The 24,613-nt window shown below is 39.3% G+C and overlaps 1 protein-coding gene across 6 annotated transcripts in view; it reads right to left on the reverse strand.

Moving 5' to 3' along the window:
• Positions 1-590: 590 nt before the first annotated feature.
• tiam2a (TIAM Rac1 associated GEF 2a) overlaps positions 591-24,613 on the reverse strand; it is a 262,182-nt gene continuing 238,159 nt past the window's right edge. For all 6 annotated transcript variants that reach the window (XM_061895546.1, XM_061895541.1, XM_061895542.1 and 3 more), the window contains 8 exons: positions 21,885-22,064; positions 21,609-21,727; positions 21,035-21,143; positions 11,920-11,978; positions 11,714-11,816; positions 11,338-11,431; positions 7,668-7,822; positions 591-2,103 (listed from right to left, as the gene is read on the reverse strand). In XM_061895546.1, coding sequence (XP_061751530.1) covers positions 1,532-2,103; positions 7,668-7,822; positions 11,338-11,431; positions 11,714-11,816; positions 11,920-11,978; positions 21,035-21,143; positions 21,609-21,727; positions 21,885-22,064 — 1,391 coding nt within the window. In that variant the 3' untranslated portion in view covers positions 591-1,531. The remainder of the gene's footprint in view (positions 2,104-7,667; positions 7,823-11,337; positions 11,432-11,713; positions 11,817-11,919; positions 11,979-21,034; positions 21,144-21,608; positions 21,728-21,884; positions 22,065-24,613) is intronic.

Genomic DNA, 24,613 nt, shown 5'->3' on the forward strand with positions numbered 1-24,613 from the left:
GTGATTCACGAATAATATAATAATGATGTTTTATTATGTATTATGGCATGTATCTTTTAATGATATTAAATCAAGTAATCTTTTCGGACAAGATGTATTGTGTATTGCGAAATTATGAAATTATCTGATGTAGAATGTATGTATGTATGTCATGTTTGAAATAAACTAAGAAAAGAAAGAAAAATAATCTTTGAAGTAAAGGAAAATGTTTATAATCACACTTCAAATATATTAGTTTTCAATTCATATTCTGGCCACTTTATTTTAAATTTGTTGGCATGTTTTGAACATTTGAAAGAGTTATTAGCATTATTGTATATTACTTTTACATCGTTGTGAACTGTATCAATGATAATTGACACCTATAAGTTCATTAATGTTTGTCATTTTTAACAATGCTTTTTGTGGTTTGTCAGAACAATGTGTTTGAACTAGTTTATCTACAAATATGACAGCCAGGATTTTTTCTACAAATATGACAGCCAGGATTTTAAGTCCAAATTATGCTTTGTGCTTCATCATCAGTGTGGTAGAAAGTGTGTTGATGTGTTGTTGGCTGTCAAGATGTACACAATTAAAGAGTAAAATACTTTTCACAGATCAAATGTTTTATTTAGAAAACAATTCCATCATTCACAGTCATTGGTATGCTAGCATTGAAGGCAGAGCACTTGTTTTAGTGGTTTGCTTTTTTAATAATAGTACCTCAACTCAAAGAGTTGTTTACAAAAAAAATCCTGCCTTTTTTGGAAGCGGAACAGTATCAAGTTTAAGTAGAAATATTACACAAGATAGAAAAAAGAAATTTGAACACTAGAAACACAAACAATACAAGTATTGCAGTTCAGTATCTTGAAGAAAAGCAGCCTTGTCCCAAACAATTACCAAAAATCTTAACTTCATCAACCTGATTTTTTTTTTTTCCATCAACTAAATAATGCAAGGCCCCAAAGTCAAAGTGTTGTTTGGTTAACATTTTATACGCCAAAGTAATAAATAAAAGCATTAATAACAATAAAAGTAGTTATTAAAGTATGCAAACAGTGTACTTTAGTGCAGAAAAAATTTTTTTTTGACTGCAGCAGGTCTTCGCTCACAGTGTGTGAGTAAGTGTTTTTTTTTTAATAAATCAACTTTGATCATTTCCTGCCATTCTGCCAGCTTTTTAAATGTCTTGTCAGCTATTTTTAAAGATGACAGGATAACAGAAAATGAAACCAATTTCCTTCCAACCTGACACTTCCAGGAAAAAAGATAGTTTGGCCTATTTTTGGGACACGCCTGATGCTCTCACACACCTGCTGTGGCCGCCTCATCCTTATCAGGGGAGCGTGGCCTAGCGTTGTGTTGCTAAGTGTTAGCTTGTGTGAGCAGCACGGTGCACTTCTGCCAAAGAACAAATGGTGTGTTGTAGTCACTGAGGCCCCGCCCCCTCCTGCCTCAGCTGGAAGGACATATCTTGAGAAAAAGTGGGTAGAAAAGAAGTGAGTGAAGATGGAATGATGTATGATGGTGTGAAGCAAGCGGATGTTCAGGAGGTGGTGTGGTCCACGACTGTCTCATAGAAGAAGTCCTCATTGACCACTGAGGTCAGACTTTGGACACTGTAGTCTCTCTCTAGGAGCACATTGAGGTCCGAGGGCTGGGGTGGTGAGGCGGCGTCATGGCGTCTCGTCCAACATCCTGCTTTGAAGTCCTTGCCACACACCTGGCTGCTGCTCCTCCTCTCTGCTGCACTCAGTCTGTGCAGCTCAGGAGTGTCCCCCTCTGCGTGGGCGCGGGGGGCCGCCGCGTTCTCGGTGATCCTCAGCTGGAAGAACTGAGCGTCGAGAGAACCGTCTCTCCTGGTTCCCGCCATGCCGCTGAAGCCGTCGTCGTCTTCGTCGCTGAGAATGTCCGACTCCTTCACAGAGCCGCGGGCAGGCTGGCCATCACTTCCTGTTGGCGATGCAGACCAGCTCTCCTGGGCAGGAAGACTGCGTGGACCGGTGCTGGACAAAGTGCTGCTGCTAATGCTGCCTTCATCGTAGTCTGGCACCCGCTTAGTATGGGTGGGGGGGGCACCTGGGGGCTGACGACTCAACCAGGAAGCCTTAGAGGAGCCTGGAAATGAAAGTGAAACATGAAGCTCTTATCTGGTAAAACACTTGCAACACATGACTCCCAGCAGCTTTATGGCCTAACAGTCACGATAAGATCTTGAAAAGTGCACAGAAATGACACGCCTGATTACTGATGGACACACCTCATCACCGGAAGGAGAACAAACAACAAAACATTGTACTTTCCTTACAGCAATCCATAATACGCACTACTTTTCTTATAGCAACCAACAAAACGTTCAACTTTTCTTATAGCAACCAACAATACGTTCCACTTTACTTTTAGCAACCAACAATACATTCTTCTTTTCTTAGAGCAACTTTTAATATGTTGTACTTTTCTTATAGAAACAAATGTTTTAATTTCTTTCATAGCAACCAACAATATGTTCTATTTTTCTTATAGCAACCAATAATACATTCTTCTTTTCTTCTAATACCCAACAATACGTTCTATTTTTCTTACAGCAGCCAATATGTTTTACGGCGTGGCGCAGTGGGAGAGTGGCCGTGCGCAACCCGAGGGTCCCTGGTTCAAATCCCACCTAGTACCAACCTTGTCACGTCCGTTGTGTCCTGAGCAAGACACTTCACCCTTGCTCCTGATGGGTGCTGGTTGGCGCCTTGCATGGCAGCTCCCTCCATCAGTGTGTGAATGTGTGGGTGAATGGGTAAATGTGGAAGTAGTGTCAAAGCGCTTTGAGTACCTTGAAGGTAGAAAAGCGCTATACAAGTACAACCCATTTAACCCATTTATTTACTTTCTTTCATAACAACCAACAATACATTTTACTTTCTTTAATAGCAACCAACAATACATTCTTATAGCAACCTATGATAAGTTTTTCTTTTCTTCCATCCATTTTCTACCGCTTATTCCCTTTTGGGGTCGCGGGGGGCGCTGACGCCTATCTCAGCTACAATCGGGCGGAAGGCGGCGTACACCCTGGACAAGTCGCCACCTCATCGCAGGGCCAACACAGATAGACAGACAACATTCACACTCACATTCACACACTTGGACCCATTTAGTGTTGCCAATCAACCTATCCCCAGGTGCATGTCTTTGGAAGTGGGAGGAAGCTGGAGTACCCGGAGGGAACCCACGCATTCACAGGGAGAACATGCAAACTCCACACAGAAAGATCCCGAGCCTGGGATTGAATCCAGGACTGCAGGACCTTCGTATTGTGAGGCAGACGCACTAATCACTCTCCCACCGTGAAGCCCTAGCAACCAACAATACATTCTAATTTCCTTCATAGCAACAAGTAAAACATTATACTTTTTTTTTTTATGCCAACCAATAACTCATACTACTTTTCTTATAGCAACCACTAATACATCCTTCTTTTCTTATAGTAACTTACAATATGTTCTTCTTTTCTTACAGCAACCAATATGTTTTGCTTTTTTTCATAGCAACCAACAATAAATTTCTGCTTTTCTTAAAGCAACCAACAATGTTTTACTTTCTTCATAGCAACCAAGCATATATTATAATTTTCTTATAGCAACCTACAAAACGTTCTACTTTTCTTACAGCAACCAACAATGTTTTATTTTCCTTCATAGCAACCATCAATACATTCTACTCTTCTTCATAGCAACAAACAAAACATTCTACTTTCCTTCACAGCAACCAACAAAACATTCTACTTTCCTCCACAGCAGCCAACAAAACATTATACTTTCCTTCACAGCAACCAATACTGCATTTTACTTTTCTTATAGCAACCAACAATATGTGTTACTTTCTTTCATAGCTTCAAACAATTTGTTTCTCTTTTCTTATAGCAACCAATAATACGTTCTACGTTTCTTATAGCAACCAACAGTACATTATATTTTTTTTCATAGCAACCAACACTACGTTCTACTTTTCTTATGTCAACGAAAAATACATTTTACTTTTCTTATAGCAACCAACAATATGTTCCATTTTTCTGACAGCAACCAACAAAACATTCTACTTTCTTTCACAACAACCAACACTGCATTTTATATTTCTTAAAGCAACCAACAATATCTTCTACTTTTCTTATAGCAACTAACAATGCGTTCTACTTTTTTCATAGCAACTAACAATATGTTCTAGCAACCAAAAATATGTTCTGCTTTCCTTCATCGTCACAGTCTTAACAAAAATGTGTTCTAGTTTTAGTCATACTTTAGTCATCTAAATTGATTTCATTTATAGTCAACTACATTCCTCAACATTTTACTTGACTAAAATTACAGTAAATTTCGTTGACTAGAATATAATGTATGAAAGATAAAGCATCTTTGAAGTTGTCTTGAAACCACTTTTTTGAAAATTATTGCAGAAAATCTCAAAAACAAGACCTGCACTCCATGAATCCATCAGCAAGTACATTTCACACTCACCTTACTATATGTCTGATATTCTAACTGAAAGTAAGATTTTTTAAAAACATGTTAAATAATTAATGGCTGAAATGGTCATATAAAGAAACAAACTACCATAGTTTTCGGTGCGCCTGCCGATGAGCGGGTCCCATTCAGGTCTATTTTCATACAAAAGGCGTACCGGAATAAAGCTGTAATATTAAGATATATTTTTATACATTTAAAATACTTCCTTGTGGGCCACATAACGTAATGATGGATCGTTGGTCAAAATGTTGCATAAATTATGTTTTACAGACCATCTTCAAAGCCCTTTCTTACTGTCTCTTCAAGATGCTTTGTTGTACCAGAATTTTTTAGCGCTTCCACTGACAGATATGAGTTAGAACTGTATGGTACTTTATATTACAAATGTAAACTGCAGAGGACGAATGGCCCACAACAAGAAGATAAAGGAAAAGGAGCTTATTGAAAAAGGCGGATGCGCACACATTTTTGGGACTTTTGCAGATCCCAAATACACATCAGCAGGAACCAATTGGTAAGAAAAGTTGGTTTTGCATAATATGTCTCCTAAAAGGTGTCATTTTGGGGTCCTTATACACATCCTGATAATACCTGTATCTTAAAGCACAGCACGCCTGACTACGGTAACCATAATGATCCGAGAATCCATCAAGTGGTGCAGCTTTCAAGCTTACCAAAGTCGTACTAAAACCTTGTGCGCCGTTTGTAATGTTCTATATTGTCAATGAAACATCAAAGTTTTAAGCTTGCTTGCTGAGCTGTACTTGCAAGCGTCACTTATTGAAAAGGCGTCAATCTGCAGTCCACATGTATCATTACACAATGTACCAAATACAATTGCTCTGAGGTCGGTAAGCAGAACCAGAATTATGACGTACATTCAGTGCATGGGGTTAAAAAGTGCACAGTCAATTTTTGAAAAAAATTATAAGGATTGCAAATGCGCCTTATAGTCTAAAAAATCCAGTAGTTGTATATCCTGGATAACTACACTGAGAGTACACAATTGTTGTATTGACCACTGTCCCGTTTGAATACAGTAACCAGTGTTATATATGTAGAGCCTACATACAGTATATCTCACATACCTGTCTTTCTTTGTGTATTAGCTTGAAAAAATACACATTTGGTCTTTTGGGTTGTCATGTTGTGTAATTAATAGCTGAACAGTGTGCAGAGGACATCGATTAAAATGCACTGTACCGGTATCTTGCTTATTAATATTGGCGCCGGCGGGTAATCTCGTTCATAATGTACAACAAAAGTAGTAGTAGAGTAATTCCGAAATATTTACCGGAAAAAATTGAGCCGAAGGGTTTACAATGTATGTTGTTGTCAACCGTGGCAAAGGTAAAATGTGTCCATATGTCTTCTTCTAGGTGTTGAAGACATATTGTACTGAGGTGTGTAACAATACAGTCAGTCTTCTTTTCCCAGTGAAAAATCAAAACACTTTGCCAAACAAAGACAATTGTTCTGATTGGATCCCCTTCATGATTTACACCCCGCCCTATCCAACATGCAACTGTGATTGGATGGATTCTTAAAGTACCAATAGAGTGGAAAAACAAGTTGAATTTATATGATTAATTGTGTTTCATCGTATCCATTAAACCATATCCAATTGTATTTACAATCCGCAAAGTATGTGGAAAATACTGTCTAAAATTGCTTCAAATTCAGTCAGCCATTTTGAATACTCCCCTCCAAACACCTTTGGTAATTTCCGTAGATTATACGTCACTAGAGTAACACTTCTGCACTCTGACCATGTTATTAGATCAGTCATACACAACAATTGGAAAGAGATGTGCTGTTTATCATTCACAATCCTTTTGTAAGTTAAGAACAAATATGTTTGGCTTTTTTTATGCATTCGAAATCGTAAATAAATAGCAAAGAATTGAGTCAACAGGTCGAGGGTCCTATGATACGCTCATCACACACTCTTTAAAAATATCCAGAAACCACCAACAGTATTCCGTTTTCATGGCGTGACCTGAAAATTGACCAAATATGAGGGATGTTGTTATTATAAGCGCCAACGCAGACAGACTACTTTAGTGAAAAATTAATGAGTTAATTAATGCTAGTATACCCTGCTGCTGTTGTTGACACACTAAGCCAGTGGGGGGCTTCTTCTGCTCCGTCTCAAACTTGCTAAAAGTAAATTTGAGATTAGAATTCACGCATATTTCACCTGGTAGTAGACAAATGTGTCCATGGTCCGACAGGCTGGTTGAATCTTAAGTCCCAGGGATGGCGAAAAAGACAATTGTTGCAGCAACTTTTTTTTTAACCCTTTGTGAGAATTGTGATTGAATCTTCACCTAAACGGAATTATGTGAGCGTCCTATTGGTCGGCACCAGAGCAAGAGTGGAAATTGTACAGCAAGTGTTTTATGGTTTAATATGGCTAGTTTGTATAGTTTGCACCTAGCAATGCTGCGGATGCTAGTGTCACAATAAAGCTGCATCTGGGTAGCAGTTGGCTTCTAAAACTTTTGCTTGTCCTCTTTATGTTTGGGCTCAAAAATGTAAGGTCCTGGATCATAATTTTTCCCAAAGTAATTGTTGTTGGTGCTCACAAAGTCTGCTTGATTAGCATTGTTGTTGATGGGAAGAGACCTGTGGTTACTTCTGCTATGTCAAGCGATCACGTGACTGGCTTCCTCATTATCTCTTAAAATGGCTCGGGAATCTCTCTGAGATTGATACTATTTTGATTGAACCTATTTATTCTCAATTTGTGGAAGTCTTTTGGTGTCATAAATCAGATACATATGATAGTAGCTTCTATATAGAGGCAACTTGTTTTTCCACTCTACTGTTTTTTTAACTTGACCCACCTACTTAAAGATGAAATTAAATATGATTGGATTTCATCTCTGTCAACATTTTCGTCTTGTATTTTTATTTTGATTAAATTGTCAATGTTGTCATTCTTTTAGTCAACATGTATTTGTTTTGATTTCTTATGGTTGTATTTCAGTCAGGAAAAAAATTATATTTTTTTTGTCAACAAAATGAAAACTTAAGTGAAACTGCACATTTTAGACATATCTTTCCTTAAAACTGGCAGATGTTTCTTTTTTCAAAGTGAAAAGAAAAAGTTTCGAAACCAGACTGGATTGTAAAGGAAGTTTAAGGAGCGTTCTGAAGACTCACCCTGCTTGGCGGTGCAGGGTGCGTTGCTGTGCATGGCGGCCAGACGCTCTTTGCAGCCGCGCTCCAAGGTACCCTCGCCTCTGGTGTTCCTCCTGGTGTTCTCCCTAAGGATGGATCGGATCACCTTGATGGCGTTGACCTTGCTCTCGGGCGCACTGAGGAGGACAGAGAAGATGAGGTGAGCACATGGCGTGATTGCCTGATGCTTTCAGCAGCTAAATGCAGATGAAGAGGATTGCTCAGAGAGTTCCAGTGTTTCCCCAGAGAAATGAGCCATGTTCATTCAGCCTGACATCAATTTCTCATAGTATTAAGAGACTCTCCATTTTGATCACATGCTTCATTGTCATCACAGAGCAAATAAATTATTTTGGTTAAGCAAAGTCGTTACAAATTGCAACTTTACCACAACTCTGCAAAGTCTCTTTTTATTGTCATATCACACTTATAGAAGGCAATACTAAATGTCTACAAGCTGAGTGATAAAGCCTCAAAGTATATACAGTACATACTCGTTGATATTTATCCTCTCACAACACCCAGTAATTTAGACGTAAAAATATCTGACAATTTAACAAATGGCAATATAATATAATATATGGTAATATAAGGATTGATTTGAGTGTCCAATTAATTGATCCTACACATTTTTTTAAGTACAACTGCAAAATAATACACAACGTGGCCAAAAAAAGTTGCAAGTAACAGTACTTTGATAAAGAAGCACTATTGAACTGTAGCAAAGTACGGAAGTGGGGTTTGCACGCACACATCCTATTCTGCTCATTGCAGTCTTTGAGTACTCAATAAAGATAAAAGTGATGTTAGTTCATTTATCAATTTTATTCGTCATTTCTATGTATTTTACATTGTTTTATGTATGTAAAACTATTATTATTCTATATCAAATGTTTGGAGAGTCTTGAACTGACGATAAATTATTTCTTATAGGAAAAATTGCTTCGGGTTTTTACAATCTGGTCTTTATCGGACCTTTTGGAACGGATTAGTAATGTGTTTGTAATAGGTACTAATTAGCCCTACGTAGTTCTGTATGAAGCTGGCTAGCCTTCGCAACTTGTGATATCATTATCACCATCTTCCCAAATCCTATTACCTACATTTTATATACCACAGGTGTCAAACTCAAGGCCCAGGGGCCAAATCTGGCCTGCTATATCATTATGTGTGGCCTGCAAAAGTCTGGAAATGATGTGTGTCAGTAAAGCACATAAACTTTCTTGCGAAATGTATTTCTTTCAATTTTGACTATGTATGTAACGATATTGTGCTGAGAGAAAGCAACTGCTGCACACCAAAGCTAATTGTTATCAAACCATCACCTGGAAAAGCTAATGTCAATTTATGAGGTATTTACATTATTGAACGTAAAAATGTGAGGTATTGTTTCAGAGAAACTGCATTTTCCAAACAGATAGAAAAAATGTCCACTGCAGAGGACACTGCTTCTCAAAAACACACAGTGGATGTTCCTGCACAATTACTTGCACTTAAAAATACTTGTTTGTAGTAATCAATATGATTTGAACATTTGAGCACTATATTTATGTTTAATTACAGTCAGTGTATTTACCCTAAACATTCCTGCCACTCAATTTTACACACTATGACATCTTAAGTCTTTTATGCTTTCTAAATATACCACAAAAATATCCTACCGTGTTAATATCGTACCATGAGATTTTGATATCATTACATCTCTAATTTTGACAGTGAGAAGGTACCGTATGCAACTGCTTATCTTCTAAATTTGATTGTTGTATGATGTACGGTATTTATTGTTATTGAAAAAATAAATATCTACTTGCCACTTTGACTTATGATTTCAAAGCAAATGAACAAGCAAATGAATATATAATAATCAAATGCATAGGCATGCATACTATATAATAACAACATATATATATATATATATTCCCTCAATCTCCTGACGATTGAGGGTACCCCTCATGAAACAGTTCTGTAGAGATGACGTAGTCTTGTGATTTTTCCCACACACACTTACATCGCGCTCTACCACGGTATCGAGCACTATTCTCTGGATAATCTAATTAAGATATATTATATATATATATATATATATATATATATTTGTGGGAGGAGGTTGTGATCAGCGCACTGCAGGTGCAAAAGGTCACAGCCTTAGTCAATGGTGTTGAGGGCGGAGCACCGTTGACGAGGGGCGGGGCATGTGCGGGACGGCGAGACGCAGCTGGCAGGTGATTAGATTTCGCAGGTGGTACGCGTTAATCTAATCAGTTGTTGTCTTTAACAGTGGGCGGCCAGCGGAGAAGGGCGCGAAAGAAACTGGGGACAGACATCTGCAAAGATTGTACTGAAAAATACTCTACATGACATGGTGATTAAAGACCTTGTTAAACGGCACACTGACTCCTGACGTGATATCCGGGAACGGGTAGGGAACGACGTCTACAATATTGTTTTGCCTTTTGGTTCGGGACAATTTAGGACTGTGTGACAAGGGGTGGCACTTTCGTGACTTCTGCTGTGCTTTTTTGTGGACTTCTGGATCTGCCTCCCAGGAGCCTTTTGGCCATGGAGACCAGCTGCTGGGTCTCTGCCACACCAGAGTCCGTTTGGAGAGACTGGAAGAGATGCAGATAAGGAGACAGGGCTGCGGAGCTAGCACTGAGTGTCGGGACAGACAGGCTTTACAGTGTCTTGGCTGAATGAGCAGGTATTGGACAACTCAATCTCCTTAGACGCATCCTCGCTCATTCATGCGGACTGGACACTGGCCGAGAGTTGGTGGGCGCCCGGGAGTGGAGTCAGCTTTCTTGGTTGCTTTGTTGGGTCTGCTCCTGTCTCTGGCCATACTCCCTCCACCCCAGCAGACGATGGCGTGGAACACCGCAGAGGCCACCACAGTGTATGTTTATTTTACTTTTTATTCATAGCTGTATGTAGAAGTGGCTTGTTGCATCAGCTGTGCTCTTTTAATGTATTTAATATCCTTTGTGTTCTTTGATGTTTCACACATGTAAGAGGGATGTTTGCTAAGGCTATGAGTTGTTGTTTCCCTTGTCTTTTAGTCTGAACCCCCTCTCCACCGATTTTTTTTTTTCTTCTCACCCCCCCATTGTTTACCTGTATCTCACCTTTTTTGTAAGGGGTGCCGGGATATCGCAGACCCGTCAGCAATCCTGTTCTGTCTCCTTGTAATGTTTGTCTGATCTTGAATGGTATTGTGCTGAAAATTTCAAATGTCCCCCCGGGGATTAATAAAGCATTTCAGATTCTGATTTCTGATGTGGTGATTATTTGTGTGAGTGTGCAAATTATATTTATATAGTGCCTTTCTGTAGTGACTAAGTTGTAGTTTCATTGTGAAAGCCATTATCTAAGTTACATTTTTAAACCAGTGTGGGGGGCACTGGGAACAGGTGCGTAAAGTATTTTGCCCAAGGACACAACGGGAGTGACTAGAATGGCGGAAGCGGGGATCGAACCTGGAACCTTCATATTGCTGGCACGACCGTTCTACCAACCGAGTCACGTCGCCCAATGTCTCATTATACAATAATATTGACATATATTCCCTTTTACTAGCGACTGATGTGGCCCTCAATGAAAAGGAGTTTGACCCCCTTGGTACATACTGTAGTATTAATAATGTAAAATGTCTGACCTGCTACACAACTGGAAGACCATCTGTGGTCTTCCTTCCACTTCAGACCTGCAGTGAATCAGCTCCCAGATACAGCTGCCTTCTGAGCCTGGACCTGGGAGAAAACATCAATTTTAATCTTGCGGTCCAAATATGGTTCATCATTTTAGAGAGAGATTGAGTGTGTGTGTGTGTGTGTGTGTGTGCGTGTGTGTGTGTGTGTGTGTGTGTGCGGTGTGTGCATATGTATGTGTGTGTGTGTGAGAGAGAGAGAGGGCAAAGAGAATGAGCTTAGGGGTGTGTTCAGGGAGGAGATGAGAAAAGAACAAACAGATTTAGTGGATTATCTTTGTGAGTGCTTTAGTCAGGGCACTGTGGCATCAGGCCAGCTTCTTACCTGTTGGATTTCCCAGCCTGACCTGAAGCGCTGAGAGTGGGATGAGCCAACGAAACTTGAATGGGTCAGGATCGCCATGAGAAAGTGAAGAACGAGGGTTGGTCTGATCACCACGTTAAAAAAAAAATATGAGTAAGGAAAAAAATTACATTTTCTGCCAAGATAGCATTGCTAACATGTGAAATCAAATGAGCGCAGACTCTCACCATTTTCTTTTTCAGCTTGTTGTTTTCCCGGTAGACCAATATCACTGCTTTCTTGAACACTGGCAGGAGAGAAAACACATCTCAGCATCTTTATTGCGGCGTCAAATGCCTCATGGGGGAAGAGAACTGGAGGGGTACAACCCTCAGAAGCATTTTAAATGTAAACTCGGAAGTCCAAAAAGCTACAGCCACGTTTTTTGAAGTTTCACTGACAACTATTTCACACTGTGATTCGACCACAAAACCCGGACGCTTACAAATTATTAAGACTAAACTGCACTTGAAACAGAATAATTAATGAGGTTATTTAGCGCTTCATTAATATGAGAGTTGGCCTGTGAGGAGAGTATGCATGTGTAGAATGAAAGCAGCCATGGCACTCATCAACAAGGAATGTATTCAAGTAGCAGTAGTTCCACTGTATTACTTTAGATGGCCTACATACAGTATTTGTGTTACCTCATGTAGAACAATGAGTGTCACAATATTAGACACAAAATAATTTTAAAGCAAATCTTTTAATGGCTTGAGCATTAAAAACCGTTTATAACTTTCTAAATTTGTTATGAGAGCCTTCCAGACATGAAATAAAACCATTACATTACGATAAGGAAAGCACGCTCCGATTGGTTTGGTCTTCTCTAGTTGCCAAGACTACAGTAGTACTGATATTTTTTATTTAGCCATTTATGCTTGAAAATGCTTAATTTAGGACCAAAAAATTGTAGAATATGCTTTATAATACTTTCTAAAAAATATGCTATGTGGTTTAGCCGCAACATTCGAAGCACAATGTAGCGATGAACGACTGTAGTTGCAAAATGCTGATTCATCATTTTGTAACCTAAATACAAATTGTAATCATTTGACAGCCCTAAGCAAATGTTAAAAAAATTGTGTGAGCGGTTCTAATTTATTTGTCCTGGTGTATTATGAAGTGGCTGGTGAGTCTAATTTTAAGCAGAATTGGGATGTCACGGTATCAACAATTCTTATTAGGGTTATTGTGACCAAAATTACCGGGCTTGTTGATGAGGGCCGACGGCCTTCACCCTAACCAGTAAGGCGCCATCATCCTGGCTAGGAACATAGATTATTGTTTGAGTCACACTTGACTAACTACACTAGAGCAAGCCTGATCACAGGCAATTAGAGTGTCTGTTAGTCCAGGTGAGGAGTCAGTTAAGCTAGAACTAGCAAACGCCAGGCTGGAAAATCCCTGCATTTCTCCTAGAATAATACACAACTCAAATAATGTTTTTTTCTGCAGTGACTGTGCCAGAGGTGGACATGCATTCTACTGAGGTGGCAAATTATGACGCGTTCAGTGTATCGCAGCACCAAGAAGATTCTGACGATTCCTGTGATATCAATTCCTAGATATGGTCGAAATTATTTAAAGCGCACTACGCAAAATAAAGGCAACATTATTAATATTACTATTACGGATAACTTTGACAACAATTCCTCAAAACAGCCCACTACTTATAATATGGGCTTTTTAAACATAAAATCTTTGTCTCGCAAAATGTTATTAGTTATTGAGGTCATTAGAGACAACAATCTTAATGTCATTGGTCTCAGCGAAACCTGGCTCATTTTTTGCGCTGAACGAGGCATCTCCTCCTAACTATACGAATGCGCATATTGCCCATCCCCTTAAAAGGGGACGGGGGGGGGGGGGGGGGGGGGGGGCACTCTTCATTCTCAAGCGGGGGGGGAGTCGCACTAATACAATGAAAACCTTAACCTTAACCTAATTAATAAATATAAATAATTTGAGGTACTTAATATGAGGTCTGTCGCACCGCTGCCTCTCTACCTGGCTGGTATCTACTGCCCCCCTGGGCCCTATTCAAACTTTATCTGTGAATTTTCAGAGTTCCTTGCTGATTGAGTGACGCACGCCGACAATACAATTCTAATGGGGGACTTTAATATCCATATGAATACCCCATCAATCCATGCGTGCGTGGCGCTCCAGACTATAATTGATAGCTGTGGTCTTATTACACAAATAATAAATGAACCCACGCATCGCAACGGTAATACGATGGATCTAGTGCTAGTCAGGGGTGTCACCACCTCCAAAGTTATGATACTCCCGTATACTAAAAATATGACAATATTTTTAGGCTATGTTGCAATACACGATATATATCTCGATATTTTGCCTTAGCCTTGAATTAACACGATGCATATAATCACACCAGTATGATGATTCTATGTGTCTACATTAAAACATTATTGTTCATACTGAATTAATATATGCTCATTTTAAACTTTTCATGCAGAGAAAGAAATCACAACTGCATTCATTTAACAGTTAAGTATTTATTAAACAGTTATTAAGCAGTGGCACAATCATTCATGTCATTTCCAAAACAGAAAGTGCAAGATTGTCAGAGTAATTTTAAAACAAGCCATTAGTGTACTTTTGTGCATGATGTCACTAAGATGACATATCAACACAACACTTAATTAAAGGGCACTTTTTGTAAAGAACGCCATTACAATAGTTTAAAATAATGTGCACTTTTGTGCATGATGTCACACAAGATATTTTAGTAACTGTCAAATAAAAATGAGCTGCATAATAGGAAATCAAATATTGTTCGTCCTTTGCTATGTGGTAGGTTACTACGGACGTTATTAAATTCTGTTGTTGACTATTTTTTTCATACTGTTGATCTGGAAATGATTGCCTCGGCATTTTGATAGTGTGGGCGTGTGGCACCGAATGGAGATGTTGACATATCATAGCAGTATGATGATTATATGTGTCTACATTAAAACATTCTTTTTCATATTCCATTAATATATGCTTATTTAAAACTTTCATGCAGAGAGGGATATCACAACTAAGTCAATTTACCAAAACTGTATTTATTAAACAGTTGTTAAGCATTGGCACAAACATTCATGTAATTTCCCAAACAGAAAGTGCAAGATTGTCAGGGACATTTTAAAACAAGCTATGTTGTGCATGATGTCACTAAGATGACATATCAAAACAACACTAAATTATAGTGCACTTTTTGTACAGAACGCCACTACAATAGTTGAAAACAAATAAAGTGCACTTTTGTGCATGATGCCACACAAGATATTTCAATAAATGTCAAAAAGAATTAGCTGCATAATAGTAAATCAAATAGTATATGTGCTTTGCTATGTGGTATGTTACTGCGGACGTTATCTCCTTCTGTTGTTGACTATTTTTTCACACGGTGTTGATCTGGAAATAGTTGCTTTGGCATTTTGTTCGTGTGGCACCGAACGGAGATGTTGAAGTGGAGTTTCAAGCACTCTTCATTCTCAAGCGGGTGACTTTTCAAATGATGCTTCATTAGCAGTGCTGCTACTTTTTGAAGCAACGCTTTTGCTGCATTATTGTTAGACATCTTCCCGTTTGAAACCAAACCACCGCCAGACGATGGACCCAGTGCTGTTTTTCTTGGGAAGTAATTATTCCTTCATTTGTTACCAGATTCGCACCTTCTCTCTCTCATGATACCACCCGCACCGCACCATTAGCATCACAGCTAATGTTACCATGTTGCTACCTGTCTGCTCCGAGGGAGCGTGTGGAGTTGCACACCTGACGTGTGTAAGAAGGTGCGCTTGTTTTAAGTCTCTGTGAAAAGGAGGGACAAGAAAGAGTGGAAAACGCATGCAGTGTAATGCCTGCAACTAAAAACAACTGCGTGAGAACGTATACTCGAATATCACAAAATAGTAATTTTCTATATCGCACAGGGACAAACTTGCGATATATCGATATATCCCTCAGCCCTAATTCAAAGTTCTGACTCATTGTCAACAAGCTAATAATGATAACTGCTTTAGCAGCTGCAACATTGATGCTGTCACAACGATGACTCTTGCTAGCTTACTGCCTTCGATGATGGCGCCATTCCCAAATTACGTGGGCTCTATTGATAACCTCACTAATAACTTTAGCGACTCCCTGCGCAACACCATTGATAGTACAGCACCGCTAAAGCTAAACAAGGCCCCTAAAAGGCATACTACATGGTTTACAGAACAAACTAGACCTCTTAAAATATCATGTAGAAATCTGGAATGCAAATGGCGTGCAACGAAACTTGAGGTTTTCCATCAAGCATGGAGTGGTAGTTTAAAAACTTATAAACGCATGCTTACCATAGCTAAAGCTAATTATTACTCCAATCTCATCCGCCTCAACAAAAACTATCCTAAATATTTGTTCAGTACAGTAGCATCAGTAACCCAACAAGAGACTCCTCCCAGTAGCTTCACCCACTCATCAGATGACTATAAATTTCTTTAATAAGAAAATTGAACTCATTAGAAAGGAGATTAAACACAACACATCCCAGCTACACCTGTGTTTTATTAACACGGACACGAATGTACATATGATGGATATTGCCCTCCAAGATAGTCTCTCTCTAGTCTCTCTCTTTTTGATGAAATAACATTAGAAGAACTCCTACGGTGGGTAAATGGGATCAAACAAACCACATGTTTACTTGACCAACTTCCTAGGAAACTTATCAAGGAACTGTTTGTCATATTAGGATCATCAGTGCTAAATATTATAAACTTATCACTTTCCTCTGGCACTGTTCCCCTAGCATTCAAAAAAGCGGTTATTCATGCTCTGCTCAAAAGACCTAACCTCGATCCGGACCTCATGGTAAACTACCGGCCGGTGTCCCACCTTCCGTTTATTTAGAAAATCCTCAAAAAAAATGTTGCACAGCAGCTAAATGAACACTTAACGTCTAACAAGCTCCGTAAACCCTTTAAATCCGGTTTCAGGGCAAATCACTCTACGGGAGACAGCCCTCGCAAAAATGACTAATGATCTATTGCTAACGATGGATTCTGATGCGTCATCCATGTTGCTGCTTCTTGATCTTAGCGCTGCCTTCGATACCGTTGATCATAATATTTTATTAGAGCGTATCAAAACACATATCTGTATGTCAGACTTAGCTTTGTCTTGGTTTAACTCCTATCTTACTGACAGGTTGCAGTGTGTCTCCGATAACAATGTGACCTCGGAGTATGTTAAGGTAACGTGCGGAGTCTTACAGGGTTCGGTTCTTGGTCCTGCACTCTTCAGCATCTACATGCTGCCACTAGGTGACATCATATGAAAATATTGTGTCAGCTTTCACTGTTATGCTGATGACACCCAACTCTACATGCCCCTAAAGCTGACCAACACACCGGATTGTAGTCAGCTGGAGGCGTGTCTTAATGAAATTAAACAATGGATGTCCGCTAACTTTTTGCAACTCAACGCTAAGAAAACAGAAATGCTGATTATCGGTCTTGCTAGACACTGACACCTATTTAATAATACAACCTTAACATTTGCAAACCAAAAAATTACACAAGGCGACTTGGCAAAGAATTTGGGTATTATCTTCGACCCAACTCTCTTGTTTGAGTCACACATTAAGAGTGTTACTAAAACAGCCTTCTTTCCTTTACGTAATATCGCTAAAATGCGTTCCATTTTGCCCACTAGCGACGCTGAGATAATTATTCATGCGTTTGTTACGTCTCGTCTACCTATCCCCCCATGTCTAGCATTAAAAGATTACAGTTGGTACAAAATGCAGCTGCTAGATATTGACAATAACAAGAAAGTTTGATCATATTACGCCTATACTAGCTCACCTGCACTGGCGACTTTAAGGTTTTACTACTTACATATAAAATACTACACGGTCTAGCTCCATCCTATCTAACTGATTGTATTGTACCATATTCAGGGATGAATATGGTACAATACCCAGGGATCAATAAAGTACTTTCTATTCTATCTATTCTATTTCTATTCTATTCCCCGGCAAGAAATCTGTGTTCAAAGAAGTCCGTCTTATTAGTGATTCCCAGAGCCCCAAAAATTCTGCGGGCTATAAAGCGTTTTCTATTCGGGCTACAGTACTCTCGAATGCCCTCCCAGTAACAGTTAGAGATGCTAACTCAGTAGTAGCATTTAAGTCCCATCTTAAAACTCATTTGTATACTCTAGCCTTTAAATAGACCCCCCCATTTAGACCAGTTGATCTGCCGCTTCTTTTCTGCTCTGCCCCCCTCTCCTTCGTGGAGAGGCGGGGGCACAGATTTGGTCACCACAGATGACGCGCTCGCTGTCCAAAGTCGGGACCAAGGGTGGACCACTCATCTGTGCATCAGTTGGGGACATCTCTGCGCTGCTGACCTGTCTCCACTCAAGATAATCTCCTGCTGGCCCCACTATGGACTGGTCTCTCACACTATTATGGGGGGTTCCACATCTGCGGTCCCATCCAAAGTTTTGTCTTTGTCATCCCATTGGGTTGAGTTTTTTCTTGCCCTGATGTGGGATCTGAGCCGAGGATGTCGTGGTGGCTTGTGCAGCCTTTTGAAACACTTATTTAGGGTTATAAAAGTCAACTTTTATCATTTATTGAATTTTTCCTTTTGTTTGCTACTTTTGTTGTACCTCTCTTTCTTAAATGGAGCTGTTCTGTGCCATTTATGTTGTTATTATGAACAGGTTATGGCGCGTCTTCATGTTACGACGTTCTGTGTATGTTCTTGAGGCTAACAGTTAGCACTTGGATTAGTTGTGAAGTTGTGAATAATACAGCTTGTTAAGACAACAACTGAGTCCCTTATATTGTTAACATCGACACATGACACTTTATACCATACTTTTGTTTTTGCTAGTCTTGTTTTAAAGCAACAAAATTAACAGTATATAAGGTTACTTCTGTACATGTTGAATGGGGGGGAGACAGTAGCAACACAATCGTTTCATTCCGAGACTATTACATTTAGGCCCTGCTCAACCTCAGAGTATAGCTGCCATCAAAGACATGCGCAGTAAGGATAATTCTAACCCAAATTTCGGACTTCGGGAAGATGTGTTTTCATGCGCTACAATCCAAATGACTTTTGGCATAAACCACCCGTCTCGATCAGAATGAAATTTTGATCTGTGTGTTTACATTATGCATTTTATTCCCGTTCTGATTAAATGTGTCCTTGTGCACATAGCTACTGTTTCATGTACCTCAAGCAGTAATTGAATGTGCATATAAAAGCAACACAAGCATTATAAACAAAGTAATATGGCATAAAAAAATAATTATTATTATTAAATAAATGTGCAACATAGCACTTTATGGACATATGAGATAAACGAATACAAACAAATGTAAGAATTTTTCAAAGTGGCACCTGATGGCCATAAGATGTACGGTAACTGCAATTTTGTCCATATAGATAAAAATACTGTTTATGTATGAGATTTAGTCTTACATATAGGGCTGCACGCTTATGGCCAAAATTATATTTACAATTATTTTTTATTAATATTGAAATCACGATTATTGATTATGTTAGGTAAAACAAGTTGGGATGGGGTGTGACACCATCAGGTAATTTGTAATGTATAATAAAAAGGCTGTAGATAAACGTTATCCTTATATTTAAAGACAAATATTTGTCTTTTTGTTCATTATTATTATCAACGTGTGATCTTTTTCTCATTACACGATGCCTTTATCTCTATTTTTACATTTTCATAGAAGTATTTATTTAAGTTATGTACATTGACATTCACTAATGTATGTACTTGTGCAGGGCTTCACGGTGGCAGAGGAGTTAGTGCGTCTGCCTCACAATACGAAGGTCCTGAGTAGTCAGGGTTCAATCCCGGGCTCGGGCTCTTTATGTGTGGAATTTGCATGTCCTCGCCGTGAATGCGTGGGTTCCCTCCGGGTACTCCGGCTTCCTCCAACCTTGATTGGCAGCACTAAATTGGCCCTAGTGTGTGAATGTGAGTGTGAATATTGTCCGTCTATCTGTGTTGGCCCTGCGATGAGTTAGCGACTTGTCCAGGGTATACCCCGCCTTCTGCCCGATTGTAGCTGAGATAGGCATCAGAGCCCCCCGATTCCCCAAAGGGAATAAGCGGTAGAAAATGGATGGATGTAGTTGTGCATGCTGTATATCGACAAATAAGTAAGAGTTTGAGCAGAAATAAGTGGAATAGGAATTAAATATACACAATATAAAATTTAAAAAATGCTTTGTCACATGAATGGTTTTTAAAGTAATACATTTTTGACATGAAAAAATTACCCAAGTAATGTAAAAAAAATCTGGTGTTTACTTATTGATACCAATATAAAACACAAGGCAGTTTGGCTAAAGAAGATAAAGTCCATTAAACACGCTTGGTTCGGTGCAACAGTTTGGCCAACAAAAATAAACAGGAGTGATACCTCTCACATCTAATACACAAACTTCACAGCCTGCGTTCAATTCGATGAGATGACAAAACATTTGAGCTAATAAAGTTAAAGTACCACTGACAGTCACACATACACTAGATGTGGTGAAAATACCCTCTGCATTTGACCCATCCCCCTTGTTCCATTATCTGGGAGGTCAGGGGAGCAGTGAGCAGCAGCGATGGCCACGCTCAGGAATTAAATATTTTATTATTGATATATAATATTGATGTTATTGGAACACTGATGAAGTTAGCAGTTAAATAAAGGACGCGCGAGTATCCAAGTAGACAAACGGCAAGACTTTATAAAGAAGTTGTGGCAACGTTCCCGACACATCACCTACTGCATGTTTCCTCACGTCATGAACTCTGTAGTCACAGCAGCTTATGCACATTGAGAAAATGAAAGAAACCTCAAATAGTTTTCCTCTCCGCTGTGTAATTTTAGTTTGAGAGAAATCAGTGTCTCCAATGTTGTCCACAACTGTCGCCATCTAAAATCTGCAGTCGTCTCTTAAACAAACGCCGAAACTCCACAGAAATGAAGCGAGGGAATTCTCCCTCAACTCTGTTAACTCCGAGGGGAAATTTCTCTAGCAAAGTCAGTGTAGTTGTGTTCCGACATGTTTTTCTAAGTTTTTCCAAGTTTCCAGGAAGTAAGCAGTGTTTTGCCTAAAATGCATTACTAAATAACTTTTTTTCTGTAATTAGTAATTTAAAAGGTACTACTAACCGTCTGGAATTTTACCACAGTGTATCATTATACCGTTAACCGTTAAACCCCTAAAACAGAATAAATATCATGACAGAGGGTGGAAGACTTACCAAACACGGTCATTTCAGGGTCTTTCCTCATACGGCCCAATGAAGAATGTGGGTTGAGCCAGACTGCAGTTGAATGTAGGAGAAACTCTCCCATAGAGATTTCAGTGACCTGTGGGACACACACACATCTTTGGTCACCATAATCAGACATCCTGACAAATGTATTGTACTGATTTAAACTTTAGACATTTCGCATCTTGTTGAAATAATAAATCTAGGTTGTAAAAGGTTCAGTTGAGAACTGGATAAGGAGCAGCAGTGGTTGAGAAGGATGAACACTAGAATGTATTTATACTTATTTGTACGTCATAATGTGTGCTTTTTATATGATACCCATTTAAGCGCAAGTGTCATATTATTTACCATTCCCTTTGAATTGCTTTAACAAGTAATTATTCTATCAATTTGTAGATGTATTCAATCCCCAAAGACAAAAGAACAAAATATGGCATAAACAGCACAAATAGTAGAGCTACCAATTTCATTTTTAAAAGAGGAACAGTCATTTTTATTGGGGCAGTTTAAGATTTGTGCGCTAAATCAGGGTCTTTTGACTTGTAAAGTATACGCTTACCTCTCGATCGTGGCTGGCCTGCTCGGCGACAAGTTGATCAAAGACGGCGCCGTAATCCTCGTAGATTTTTTGCATCTCATTGATGTGGCTGGCCACCTTTTCCATGGCCTTGAGCGCCTCTGCACGGTGATGAACAAAGGAAAGTATTAGCAAGGATTAAGTCTTTGACATAGCCCACAGGGGACATCATAATACTGAATGACTAGTGCAAATACTGCTTGCCTCCATGTGTGTGCTTGTACTGTATTCTGTGTATATATTTTGGTGTAAGCCTACCTGTGATGTGCAAGTGTTCTTCGCTGTTGGCGTCAGTGAGAGAAACCAGCTCCCTAAGCAGCAGGGGGTACTTGAGAACTCTTTGCACTGGTTTAATCAGGTAGGACTCCAGGGTGGATGAGTGCTGCTTGGTGGAGTTCCTTGCGTCCAAGAATTCCTTAAAGGCCCGATCGGTCTTGGCTGCAAAACAAATACACTGAATTATTACCAATTAAGAGTGGGATTAAGTAATTTACAATACAGTACTGTCACAGCATTACACCCACAAGGGCAACAATAGCACAATACAGCAATTGTGCTATAACAGAAGTGTGGAAACTGAATATATATAACTCATTACCACAAATCAATTTTAAAATAATTTTATATTATAAAGGGTTTTGTTCTGTGTGCATTACACAAAAACATGAAAAACACTATCCATTTTATATACCGCTTATTAGGGTCATGGGTAAGATGGAGCCTATACCAGCTAACTTTGGGCAAGAGCTTGTTTACTCCCTGGACTGTGTCGCCAGCCAATCACAGGGCACACACATACACAAACAACCATTCACACTCACATATACAGTGTGGTTGTCCAGTGCAGATTCATGGTGCAATAAGATACCTCCAGCAGGGCGTAGTGTAGGCTTCTCCTTAACCTACCTTGAACACTCAATTTGCTTTTTGCAGTGTTTTATTGGAAAGGTAAATGATTGCTTTTTACATTTGTCTTAATTCATGGTGAAAAAATTGCTTTGTTTAGCAAAGAGAGTAATTTAAGTTATATTACAGGGCAAATCTTACGGGAAAGTAATGACCTTTTCGTTGAGCAGCGTGCTTGCATGATGCTGACTGCGGGGGGCCATTAAAGTATTAATTAAAACAATCCCAGATGCAGACAGGCAGCCCAATCGACACCTCCCAGAGTAATTGGCAGGCAATTACAGAGTCGACACATAAAAAACAAAGCTAAGGCAACCCAAAGCCTGTGGCATGATGTGAAAAGGAGGGGAGTGATGAAGAAGGCCAAGATGGTCATCTAATTATGTATATAGACTTGACAAACACCCCCAGATTTCCTGCACGTCCTTGAATCAGCTGGATGTGATCAGGCTGTGCTATTTCCGATGTTCTGTATCACGCAGAGTAACAACTAGACTCTAAATGGCAACTACATACTGAGTCAGTTCCCTGTGCAAACATGTGCATTGCTTGCATGCACACATCACTATTTAAGAATAATGAACAGTCTACATCAGGGGTCCTCTATTACTTTTCCCCAAAGGCCAGAATGTTTCTCAGCAGAAACTAAAAGGGAGTGATGGGTCAAACAGTACTGAAGCATTGATGCCTTAAGAAATACAAGGAATGATTTGGTGTTCCTCGGAGTTTCAATGTCTATGTCACTTTAAGACAAAAAAGCGTTACCAATAGAGCTGCTGTATAAGCGCCAAACTGTTTATAAGAAGTACTTTTCTCATTTTACAAGTGATAGCTTTTACTGGAGGAAGAGTGGCGCGTCGCGGTTGACATCGGTCTCCATCATCGATCTTAATTGAACTAAGAAAAAGGAAAAATCCCTAAGTGTGGGATTATTTTTGATTTTACAGGGCCAAATAAGGCAAATGCTATTCTTTTAATGTTCATTTTTTACTATTTGATTTATTGAACAGCGTTGCGCATTTCATATTCCTTTCTGTATATAAAGTCATGATCAAAAGTTTACATGCACTTGTAAAGAACAAAATGTCATGGCTGTCTTAAGTTTCCAATAATTTCTACAACTCTTATTTTTTTGTGATAGAGTGATTAGAGCACATACTTTTTTGTCACAAAAAAAAAATGTTTGGTTCTTTTATGAATTTATTATGGGTCTACTGAAATTGTGCCCAAATCTGCTGGGTCAAAAGTATACATACAGCAATGGTAATATTTGGTTACATGTCCCTTGGCAAGTTTTACTGCAATAAGGCGCTTTTGGTAGCCATCCAAAAGCTTCTGGCAGAATTTTTGACCACTCCTCTTGAAAAAGTTGGTGCAGTTCAGCTAAATTTGTTAGTTTTCTGACATGGACTTGTTTCTTCAGCAATGTCCACACGTTTAAGTCAGGACTTTGGGATGGCCATTCTAAAACCTTTATTCTAGCCTGCTTTTAGCCATTCCTTTACCACTTTTGACATGTGTTTGGGGTCACTGTCCTGTTGAAACACCCAACTGCTCGGGCTGATGAATTTAGGTTGTCCTGAAGAATTTGGAGATAATCGGCAGTTTTCTTTGTCCCATTTACTCTCTGTAAAGCACCAGTTCCATTGGCAGCAAAATAGGCCCAGATCATAATACTACCACCACCATGCTTGACGGTAAGCCTGGTGTTCCTGGGATTAAAGGCCTGTCTTTTTCTCCTCCAAACATATTGCTGGGTATTGTGGCCAAACAGCTCAATTTTTGTTTCATCTGACCACATAACTTTCCTCCAGAAGGTCTTATCTTTGTCCATGTGATGTCAGACGTGTGGACAATGCTGAAGAAACAAGTCCGTGTTACATGGCCGTTTCTTTTAACAACACTCAGTAAATGTTTTGGAACTGAGGAGACCAATTTTTGAAGCTTTTCAGGTGGAATTCTTTCCCATTCTTGCTTGATTTACAGCTTAAATTATTCAACATTCTGGGGGTCTCCATTGTTGGTTTTAAGCTTCATATTGCGCCGTACATTTTCAATGGGAGACAGGTCTGGACTACAGG

Source organism: Nerophis ophidion, linkage group LG03 (assembly GCF_033978795.1).
Source record: "Nerophis ophidion isolate RoL-2023_Sa linkage group LG03, RoL_Noph_v1.0, whole genome shotgun sequence".
NCBI classification, from domain to species: Eukaryota; Metazoa; Chordata; class Actinopteri; order Syngnathiformes; family Syngnathidae; genus Nerophis; species Nerophis ophidion.